General features: G+C 33.1%; 1 protein-coding gene across 1 annotated transcript in view; it reads left to right on the forward strand.

The window, feature by feature from the left end:
• The first annotated feature begins 208 nt into the window (after positions 1–208).
• LOC105332273 (ficolin-2) overlaps positions 209–12,609 on the forward strand; it is an 82,024-nt gene continuing 69,623 nt past the window's right edge. The window contains exons 1-5 of the mRNA XM_066067175.1: positions 209–252; positions 338–404; positions 2,400–2,560; positions 3,397–3,459; positions 7,390–7,455. Of these exons, the coding sequence (XP_065923247.1) occupies positions 358–404; positions 2,400–2,560; positions 3,397–3,459; positions 7,390–7,455 (337 nt within the window). The 5' untranslated portion in view covers positions 209–252; positions 338–357. The remainder of the gene's footprint in view (positions 253–337; positions 405–2,399; positions 2,561–3,396; positions 3,460–7,389; positions 7,456–12,609) is intronic.

Raw genomic sequence — 12,609 nt, forward strand, 5'->3', positions numbered from 1 at the left:
TTTAATTCCTCTAGCAATAGTTTAAATAAATACTTTTTTTTAAACTATGTTTTCATTGAGTTGTTTAAGTGTCATCTGCTCTGCGAGCCTTTTGCAAAGAAAACCATCGAAGCGTCCGACAAGGAAGACAAAATAAATCTTTAAATATCAAGATATGTCATGTTAGACGAATAGGAGGTTCAGTTTTGGTAGGTATTTTGGTGAAGTCATTACGACAAGATACTGCAATAAATTCAACGATACTACAAAAAAGTAAGTCTGCGTAAACGTAATTCAATGAGGGTTATTTTTTTAAAGAAAAAAATGCAAATTTGGTTTGTACGTAATCATTTTTTAGAAAGTCCTCGGATATGTGATATGCTACAGACTCTGAAACGTGTCTTGTACGTTACTTTTCTCACACGGTACGGTACGTTTTTCATACGATATAATACGCTTCTTGGGTGATACGATACGTTTCTTGTATGATCAAGCATGCACTCATATTTTGTGATCAAATAAATTTATCATTTTAGAATTTCTCCAAAGCAATTGTAGAAAAAAAATCATCCGGCCATGTGCCCCCCCCCCCCCCTTCCCCCGGAATCAGTTATCGTTACTCGTTACATACAGGGAAGTAAAGTTCTCATAAAAAGTTTTTCGCACGCTTTTCATACAGTTCTTATTCGCTTGTACGATACGATACGCTCTCATACGGTACGGAACGTTTTTCAGATGATATAATATGTTTCTTTTATGATACGTATTTCGCACGGAACTATACGATTCTTATATGATACGAAAATCGCATGCTTCCTATACGCTTTTTAGGTGAAGTAGTATGTTTCGGGGTCTGTAAACATATGTTCCGTTTTTAAACGAAATAAAACTGAACATGTAACTAAAAGCAAAGTTAGAAACTGGTAGAGAAGGAGGCGCATTCACTTTTTTATGTTTGGTTTTGATCATTAAATAGCCAAGTTTGATGTTACATGGAGTTAAAGTTAAAATCATCGTTTTTGTGTATGTTTACTTATTTTGTTTTCGTATGTAGCTATCACAGTGCAAAATTCACTGTTCAATTATAACTTTATATTGGACTTTACTTTTAAAATTCAACACCTGTTTTGTAATATTATTTCTCAATTTATTTCTTACAAAGTTATTTACTGATTGACACTTTTCGGACTCTATATGTGATCTCAAAGAGACAGAGTGCCATGTCTCAAGGACTGTTAATCTCTTAAAACAACATTGTGTAATTATCGGTTTTTCATTTCTTGGACATCAAAGAATCATTGAGTTTATTTAATCATTTTATAACTGTCAATATTTTACTCAGCTTACTTATGTCATCACCCATTGTTCAGATTCTTATATATAGTTATGTACGATTGTCATTCGGCAGTGTGGAATACGGCGGCCAGCCTCGGCCACGTCCGACTCACCCAGAGTTTGAGTCTGAAGGCTACTACTGGCCATATCCGACTTGTTTGTAATATGCCTGCCTATTAAGTTGTTATAATGTTGCCATCGTTGAGTCTCGACCAATAAAAATGGAATCCTACATCAATTGCCTGTTTATTTCTCTGGAACTGTATACTGGTAGACCCTCAGGAATACGGCAAAGCTACACTTCGTTATTACCTTACGGCCTACAGCGCGCTTACACCTTATACCCTTTACACCAACATTCCCTCACCCGGTTCGTACTGCACACGACCGATGCAGATCCAGAAGAATTCTCTAGCACCGTCAAATCTACGCGGTCACATAGCTATTAAATACCCCTCTGCGTTTGTAATTAAAATTTGACACAATGCAGTTAGAACTTTAAATGACCAAATGGCGGGTGTACCTTACATAACACACGCCATATTCTGTATGTGTTGTAAGGTATTCAAACAAGACTGATTTAAAGATTAACAACATTTCTAAAACGATGTTATGATGTCGTATCTGATATAAGTACAATACATAGGGTGCATGTAATTTAATAAGTTCTTCCTGGCTGCAAACCTGATTTACTCGCGGTGACGAGTACTTTATTTCACGTTGTTTAAAGTGTCGACCTGCTTTTTGTTGTATTATTTCTTGTGTGTTCTCTCTATCTGGCCTTCTCTCTTTCTCTGTGTGTCCATCTGTCTCTCTCTTTCTCTATTCCTTTTCAATATACCAGCATGATCTATTGATGTCCCGTATTTGTCACGACGTTATATAGCTGCAAAAGTTTTTTTTTATTTTGCTCTGACTGACTATTGAAGACGAGTTAAAGAAATAATGTATTCGTTTTCACAGGTCGTGTATATAAAATATAAATACAACATAAATTATCCACCCGTAATTAATATTATTAAATAATAATTTTCGTTAATAAGTATGAACATATTTATACAATATTTGTAATTGATGCGTTTCAGTTGTAAAACAACGATGGACAAATTAGCTTGTTCCATGATGTTTCAGACTATATTTTTTATGATTCTGTATGGTGATATCAGTAGCCAACCTTTATACGAAAACAACAGGGGAGACCAAGTTACAACGAAGCAGACAGAGTTTTATTACCAGAAACTCTACGGTAAATTAGAACAATTTCACAATGGATGATACTGTGCCAATATGCGAATGCAACTGGTTTACTTTGCTATCATAAACCCACAAAAATAAACTGGGTGATCTGTTTAGTACAGCTGTCTTACATTTTGCAAAAAAAAACCCAAAGCAAAACACTTTTGTATTAAACATATCATGGTATTTTATTTTTTGTGAGAATATGCAAGTAAAGTATACCAGTATATGCACACATTTGCGCAATTCGTAAACATACATGCACGAAAATGTATGAGTGTGCATTGATTTTAATTTATGATTTTGATTATTTAAAATGCATGTTTGCACTTTATTTCTCTGGTTTTTTTTTCTTTTTTGGGGGGCTTGTTTTTGGTGGGTTTTTTTTTATTGTTGTCGTTTTTATTTTATTTTTTTTGGCCCGCAATTTGAAATCGTAACTGAAATATTATAAAACAAAATTGAACACAGATTTATTTCTAAGAGACAAAAATATTTTTTACAATTCCTTTTTTGTCTTGACATTAACGAAAAATAATGGGAAAATAAAACTTTATTGTTATATTTTAGTTTTAGCCGCAGTTTTTTTTCTATTTGAATGATCATTTTTGTATTGTTTTTGCCTTTCGCCAGTTATTGAGTTCTAAAAGTCAAATCGGTTATCTTTATTAATAAATGAAGACCTATTGAATGTTTAAGATATTTAATTTTACCCAAAATTCAAAACAAAAAGTGTTTAAAAAAATCTGAGCGAGATAATTTGTACATTAAAGTTGTTGATCAGCTGTTCACACCTTTTATTAAGCTGGCTTTTCTTCTCTCTAAATATGTGTTATCATTATCTAGAACGAGAGATTTTCCTTGAAAACCAAGTCAACAATTTTAAAAAGGAGCTAGATATTTGCACAGGTAGGTTAATTGCTATTAATTGTTCTTTTTATATAATACTCTTAATTTTATAATGTACATTTAAATGTATGCCACATTTTTTTATCCGGGTTTTCTATGTCAGTTGTCCCCAACTGCATCTTTTGTTTGCAAAAACAAACAAACAAACAAAAACAAAGTGTGTTACAGCCGACAAAGAATGCACGTAAGGCTCACAAAGGGCCGAACAAAATTGGTAGGTATATCATATTTCTGAGGACGTTATAATCATTTAAAACAAAAAATACCGATGGATGCGTTAACATTAAATAAAACAATTTACATTGCGTCGGATATGACTCAAGATAGCTTCATGTCCCATATTCAAATTTCTTATCAGTCAGACGAATTAAAAGATGATTTTTATACTCCAAATCGGAGATTTTAGTTTCACATGTAATAAACTGGTTTTTTAAGATCATTGTCAATAAGAAACAAAACTGGCATGAAGTCAACATTTATCAATACAAGTCAAAATATGACATGTATTGAGCTAATAAGTAAAAAGAGTAACTTTTTCGGCGCCCTGTAAACAGAAAATACAGATAATCGCATAATGCGAATTAAACGAAATGCCTTAAAAAAGCACACTGTTCTTGTAATAACAATCGAACATGTAAATATTGAAAAGTTGCTCTAACTTATTAAGGCATCACAGCTAATTCAAGCAAAAAAAGAATATCAGTACAATGATATGCTAAAATGATATCCTTCAGCTGAGACACTACTTATTTGACGTTATAAATACATTTTCCAGTGTTTTTGTCTCTGTTGGATTTTATTGATTTTATAATGTGTAGTTCAATTATTTCATTAATGGATAATTCAATATTTAATCGTAGATTTCCTTAGATATTTTCACGTGATGAAATGCGGTCGGGTGTTATTGGATTTGAACACTCCCGACCGTATTTCATTCCCTCATCATAATCAGATAATCAGATAATGAGCTTTCATTCCTTAATGAAAAGAAGTGCAAATTTGAGGTTTTGCGACAGGAACAATATATTTGTAGTAAACAGACCATTTAAACTTTCAATACGGCAAGGATACAAGTGTGTTTAAGACTACAGGATTGTATTGGCAATTTGTAGAATAAAAGTTCCACAAAGAGATATTGGAACAAACTCAAAATTCAAAGTTCAAATATTTAGATTTCTAGCTAATAAATAGTACATTGCAAAAATGTTACATACATGTATAAAGTTTAAGCAGATGTGATAGTAAAGTGCTGATCACCCAGCATCCTTAAATTCAGAAATCTATCTATACACAACTTTAAGATTCAAAATAATTCATGCTTATGTTTTCCGTGATTCCATTTCAAATAGGCGTTATATATTTGTATTAAAGGTCACTGTAGAGTTCATTGATATATCAATGATTGATCAAAACGTTGTAGATCAGGTTTAGATACATGTTTTTTCAATACATTAATCGACCCTGTTTTACTTCTGTATATCCGCAGATAAATATACTAGATGCGTCATTAAATCGCAGATAACGTTGCACATAAAAATGCAGAGATACCGGTATATCGCTTATTTTTCAATATGTAGGATTAATTAATTACTGTAATTTATGCACAGGCATTTGCTGTTATAACTACTATACCGGTCAAAACTAAGCGTGGGGAAAACGGTGTGGTGCAATTATTACTTATTAGATTTGTTACTGACCGACTACAGAAATATATCGGGTTAATCAGTCTCATAGACGGCAAGGCGAGGCCAAACCATCTAGGAGAGGAGTAGGTCATATTGCCGAAAATTAATTCTCACGAGACGGACATAAAGATATACCCGGCAGTCACGTGTCATGTTTAAACCAATGAAAGTGTGAAATTTCAGTTCGAGGAAAAACAATGAAATTATATACCCACTTTTTCTCACATATGTTCTTTTTTCGTGGTGGTTTTGGCAATTGACTTACCGTATAGCTGAAGTTTACAATGATGCTCTACAAAAAAGTTCAGTTCTGTTACTTTTAATTAAGAAGTTTTTACTCATCAAGTTCGGCTTTCGTTATTCTAAATCATCAGGTGATAGAGTTATATGTTTTTGATCGGGTTGGTGCTACGCCATAAGTCGAGTTACCCTAATGTACCAAAATAAACCATTATGAAGCCGGTATGATTTCCATGCACTTAGAAATAGACCACACCTGTTATGTATATATTGCATATCATTTGTTAGTGTCAGGCGTGTTCTCTAGCTAAACAATATAATATGATTATATATTCACAAACAAATAAAACAAGATATGTATATCTTTAAAAAATGAAGTAGTATCAGCTAAATTCTTGTACATGTATATCAGTTTGTTAGATAAAAGAAACAGCCAAATCGTTTTTTTATGGAAGTTTGAGCCTGGCATATGCATCACCATGAATATTTCGTGTTGTCCTTGACCTTTCTAAGGTTGATGAAGGTTTCGATCAATCGATAAACGGGGCGTAGATTTCAGTTTCGTTAGTTTCTACAGAGCTTTGAAATGCAATCAATTTTTGTACAAAATAGTGAGAATCATACTTTGTTGATGTAAATATGATAATATGACTCCTTGAAAACCTAATATAATTGGAGTAGTGAAATTGTATGATTTATGAGGAAAACAACAGTTTTTAATAATGTAAACTATATAAACTATAAATCAATTGGAAACCAAGGTTGCACGTATAATTTCTTTGATAATATTTTGCATTTCTAAAATAACTTTACTATTTTTTCATGAATCATCAGACTCGACGACATCCATGGAAAAACTGACAACACCAAATTCAATGTCTGGTCAGAATAACTGACTGTTTTTCTGTTTCACTAAAAATGTATAATTATTTTAAAAATACACAAACTGTTGTGTTTTTATGTTATAAAAATACAATGTCCTATATAAGGTAATCGGGTACAACAGTCTCATTATAAATAATTGATAAATAACACCCGCATATGCTAGGTTTTGTCCGTCATGCGATCTGTTACAAAAATCACAATTGCAAAATTGGGGCTGATCGTGGGTTGTTTTTGTTGTTGAAAATTTAGATTTGGACACGATGTGATTCAAAATAAAACGTTAAATATCATCACTTTACGTTTAAACCCGCCGTTTTCATGATAGAGGCGCAGTATTATCGATTTCCAAATACGCCCAAAAATATGCCAACTTTATTTATAGTTACAGTTTTTAACAATCTATCTTACGGATTTTCTTTATGAATTTAATAACCATACTAATTTTTTTTTCAAAACACCGGTTTCAACAACATTATATTTCATATCTAATCAGAATGTTTCCTTTGGTAATAATACATAAATTAAAATGTAATATAGACTGGATCTCTATGAAATATTTATCATTTATGTACGTATATGTAATAGATAAAAAATATATATGATTGACACTGGACGAAGGCACGTTGGTCAGCTTACCAGGAATGGTCTATCCATGCCATAAACAAGAAACTTTTCACATTGATAATCTTTATCCTTATTTACGTTTTGGTGAAATTTCAAGAGTTTATCTTTTTCATTAAAAGAATAAGAGAAAATGTCTCATTTATTTCCGAACAACCCTCGTATATGTACATGTAATAGATAAAAAAAAATATGTATGTTCGGTTCTGTCAGTTTCTACTGAGCTTTGAATTGCAATTAATTTCCGTACGAAATAGTGAGAATCATACTTAGTGGATGAACATAAAAAAAGGTTCCTTGAAAACCTAATATAATCAGAGTAGTGAAGTTGTAAGATTTATGAGGAAAACAATAGTTTCAAACACATTTGTATTCTGGTATTCCTAACTTTATAAACTATTAATCAATTTGAAACAAAGGTTGCACGTATAATTTTTAAAGTTATGTGATAATATTTTTCATTTCTAAAATATCTTTATTATTTTTCATGAATCATCAGACTCGACGCCATCTATGGAAAAACTGACAACACCAAATCCAATGTCTGGTCAGAATAAAACTCTTGGTAAATATGCTTAAATCAAAATAATTTTTATAACGAGCTTACTCTTTTTCTGTTTCACTTAAATGTATGATAATTGAAAAATACATAAACAATCGTGCTTTATGTTATAAATACACAGTATCCTATATCAAGTCAGCATAGATATTTGTACATATACATTTATGAACGGTCTGATTTCAATTTGCTTGTAATATGATACAAAAGTCACATTATAAATATTTGGTATGCAATTGTTTGTGTGACAATTATTGGTATTAGAATACGAAACCAAACCCTACGAATTGATAAGTAACACCTGCTTTTGCTAGGTTTCCTTTGTCTTGCGATTTGTTGCGAAAACCACAATTGCAAAATCAGAGCCAATCGTGGAATTTCTCAGAAAATTTAAATTTAGACACGATGTAATTCAAGTTAAAACTGCCTTTTCAATAATAGAGGCGCAAACTATCGCTTTCCAAATACGCCCAAAGTTATGCCAACTTTATTTATAGTTACATATTTTAAAATCTATGTTATGGATTCCTTTAAATAATAATTTAACAACCATATTATTTTCTTTCAAAACAGCAGTTTCAACGATTGACTTCCAAACTTTCACAACATTATATTTTATATCTGATCAAAATGTTTCCTTTGGTAATAATACATAAGTTAAACTGTAATAATTGCTTGTTTCAAATATTAATCATTTATGTATATACATGTATAATATAAACAAATTTCGAACTCCACTATAACATAAATTTGATAGAAAGCTGTGTCTGGTTAAGCACTTCTAAATATTTTGATAATACAAAACACTAATAGACACTAAAATTAAAAACAAAAAAGTCGTATCAAAATGATTTAACCTAGCCTGCAATGTACTTTGTAGGAAGCAGAGGAAGAAGATTTATCATCTTGTTTATGTATAACTACGGAACAACGAACAACGTTTACATGACCTCTGAAAAAGGTGTTCAAATAAGTTTCACAACTTCACCACGTTTGGAGGTATCCTTAAAGTCCCAAGTTGACAGAAATGTTACTTTTCTCTCAAGTGTACACATCATTTTGCCACGAGAACTGGAGCTAAAAAGCTTCCAAAAAGAAGTGAAGTCGGTGTTGATTGAAGCCTCTGAAGATGTTTCTGTCATAAGTCACGATGATACAGTGAATTCCGCCGGAAGCACCAAAAATATACCACTGCATAAACTGTCCACCAAATACTTAGTTATCTCAACAGAGCCATACCGGGATTACTTCAAAAGTCAATTTGCAGTGTCTGCCATTGAAGACAAAACGGCCGTTACAGTAACATTTAAAATGAAACGAAACTTGACACTGAATATTGAAGGAAACACATATTATAATGGTGATGTATTTCGTTTAACGCTTGACGCCTTTGAAACATATCAAATTGAACACACTACAGATTTAACAGGAACACTTATTGAATCTTCGGCACCTATCGCAGCCTTTTCAGGTAATGATTGCAATGAACTTGGTAATAATGGTGGTTGTGATTTTTTTTTCGAACAATTACCGCCAACTGACAGTGTAGATAGTACATATATAGTACCTCCGAATTCGGATGTCAGAGACACTATTATTCGAATCACAGCGGTAGAAAACGCGAACATTGCCTATATGATCGGTAATGTAACTCAAACTCGATACATGTACAAATCTGATTCTTTTGACACTAAAATATCTAGCAGTCAGATATGCTTTATTGAATCAAAGGCACCTATTTTAGTTACAGCTTTCGGTTTAATTTCAAAAGACAGGTCAGTAGGTGACCCATCTATGACAATCGTACCAGGACTGAACCAATACCTTGATTACTATAAAATAGTCGTACCTGCCGGATATCAACATAGTTATATTTATATAATGATGAAGAATTCTACAAAAGATTCATTCCGCATAAATAACACAACTATTAACATGGACGATGTAGTCTTTGAAGGAAATGTATCCGCTGGTAACGTAACGTACAACGTCAGATTACTTCGTGTGAGGGAAGGAGAACTCACGGCTGCTACGGTGAACGGTGAGCGCTTCGGTCTGATGATTGCTGGAGTAGCATATTCGGAAGCGTATGGATTTTCTGGTAACTCGGTTCTTCCTTAGTAATCATTTTGATCTGGGGGGTTTTCTGTGGTTTTTTTTCTTGCATTACTTGGACCAAAAGAAGTATTTTTCAGTAGTGTTCTAGCGTGTACATGACTACAAATATGGTATGCAATTATTTCATTCTGAATTGGTAAAAATGGTGTTTACCAAAATGGCCACATGACTTTTTAATTACACTATTTACTATATTGTCACCAGTGTAATCGATTATATATGCTTTAGGTTTTGCTTTTTTCTGTTTTTGTTGGTTTTTAAGGTCTTCCGTTTTCAACGGAAGACCTTGTACTGATTCTGTTTGTAATTCTTTTTATTCTTTTTTTTCTTCTAGACGTTTTTTAAAACTCAAATATCTTGCTTGTTTGTTGTCCTATAAAGTTTAAATTTGCAGAGCTTATTGGTAGTTACTAATTCTCAATATCTATGGAAAATCGTTGATATCGACACTTCCGGTACCGAGTTATTCCCCTTTTTCCCCAAAATATAGGCATTCTTGTGCACGCAAAGGCTCTGAAACCGCTCACAGCCTGTGTTACAAAGTCACAAATCTTCAAAATAGAGAGTTCGAACGTTGTCCTCCAAATTTTGTTTTTACAATTTTCCTCCTTTAAAGTTTCAAAAAATTAATTTGAACTTGTGTTTCAAAAAATGCTGATTTTTTGTTGTGTTTTTGTTATGTAGCTCTTTAGTTTAAAATTTTCTCTAAACACATATAGAACAAAATATGTGCAAAATGTCAAGGGCTTTCACTTGACACCATTGAAAAAGGGCTGGCCCCTTAAATTAGGGGTCTAGAGCACTTAAAAGTCTTCGCTTTATAACTCAAAAATGGTTAATATTTCGCTATAGCTGTCGATAGAAAAGTTGTTCATTATTGTGTTATCAATGTCGTTACAAAACTATTTTGTACCGGTAATGCGTATTATGAGTGTAAAAAGTTTGTCTTGTTAACATGTACCTGTATTCATTTGGCAAGTAAGCGAATTGTCTTCGTGCGAATAACGTACATATATTAACAGCTGAAAGTATTCCAGCATATACGGGATGCTTTGATTCATTTGAAAAAGTGTCTAAAAAGTATACGTGTACATGTTTTTCTAACAGCCTTTTTTTTTGGAGTAACCTCTGTTTAGGTCCTATAGTGGACAACCGTTAAGAAAAACAAAAACGAGAAAATATAAACGTTCTTTTTCTTATCTAGTGAGATACATAAACTAGATTTTTAAAAAAAATAACTTCCATGAAATGGATTTGAGTCATTTTACTGCAAGCATTTCAAATCGACCTAAATTCTTACTTGTGTGCGTCATTACATAACCCATCTCGCCCGCGGCCGAGAAATTCGATCGCCAAGGTCGCGGCTGGACTACCTAGCGGTCAGCGGTTATTTAATACACAAGAATCGCGTCTGTCATATGTGATTTTACTTAGCAGCAAACACAAGAATCGTACACAATGACATTAAAGCTTACTCTTCTTAATTTGAATTAAACGATAGAATAAGAAATCGTTCTGTTTAATCATAAACTCGAACTGAAGCAGTATCAGACAGATAGATCAACTGTGGGATTCAAGGGGAAAAAAAATTATATTAATTAGAGTTTATTCATCATACTGCAAACATTGTAAATCTTCCTGGGTTCTGAGCTTTTTATGTGTGTTTTAACTTTACGTAAGTTATCCGATCCCTCATCCGCGGCCGAGGAAATCGGTCGCGGCTGCACTACCTAGAGGTCAGCGGTTATCTAATAACAAGATATATATACAAGAACTGTTTCAATTTTATGTTCTTTTTGTTCACCTTCAATTTATTGAATGAAACATTAGAATGTGAATTGAGAAGCCCGTCTAAAAATTGATAAAAGCGATATTGTTCCAAATCAGAAACATCATCAGACATAAATCAATAGTGAATTTGTAATTCTAAAATGTTCTAAAAACTATACATGTACTAATAATGGTATAGATAAACAACGAAAAACCACAAAGATTAAACCTTCAAATGATCACCCCTAGAACATAGCCAAGGAGATCCCGCGCGAGTGGACAAGTGATCCGCGGTAGCTCGTGTTCTTCTGCATGTACTTGATCACACGTGCATGTTTATTGATATTTTGTACGATTCCAACTATTTGTTTATTCGCGATTTTGACCGGTATATGTAAGATTGACTTGTGTTTCAATTTAAGATTTTTTTTATTTACCCACGAATATTTCCGCTAGATACTGCTGAGAGGTTTTATAGTTATCGTAGAAAGTAGTTGACGTCTTCATAAGGTTGCACATAAAATGAGAGAGAAGGAGAGAGAGAGAGAGAGCGCGCTCAAAATTGGAAGCATTATTTTGCCGAATTAAGAAAATGAAACAGTCTCCAAGCGTTCAAGGCAGGATAAAAAAAATCAAATATCAAATTAACACATGCGGTAGAGGCAATTGCAACTTCTCTGGCCTTTCTGGCAAGTTTGGAAAAACACCTCGAATGTATTAACATCACCGGATGTTAGAATATTATACAAAATGGAGTCGCTTCCCATTAAAATAAGTATCGGCAAGAAGTTTTGTATGTCGTTTTGTGTTATATTTTAGTGTATATTGATACCTTTAATGAAATATAGCTCACATCTCAACAGATCATAAAATGTGTTGTAATTATATCAAGTTTTAAAAAAAGGGGGTCGTCATGGACGCCTAGGTAATACATTCGAAGTGTTTTTCCGAGCTTGCCAGAAAGGCCCGAGAAGTTGCGATTGGCGGTAGAGGCTGACACGATAGAATTGAGGGATTTAGTGATTATTTTTAGAATGTTCACATGAGTTTTTAAACAAGATTTGTTTAGATTTTATCGGTTTCATGATCACAGTGCAAGGGATTTTTTTTTCAAAATGTGGCGAAGACCCATTTTTGGCGACTGCTTAACATGTGTACATTTTTCTCCTCAATGTATGTCACCTTCCCACCCGTGTGTTTATTCGGTCAGTCTATGCTAAGTCAAATGAATCCGCTCCACGTGCGACCGAAAATCTCGTGTCGCGTCAGCGC

Source organism: Magallana gigas, chromosome 1, assembly GCF_963853765.1.
Source record: "Magallana gigas chromosome 1, xbMagGiga1.1, whole genome shotgun sequence".
Classification (NCBI taxonomy): domain Eukaryota; kingdom Metazoa; phylum Mollusca; class Bivalvia; order Ostreida; family Ostreidae; genus Magallana; species Magallana gigas.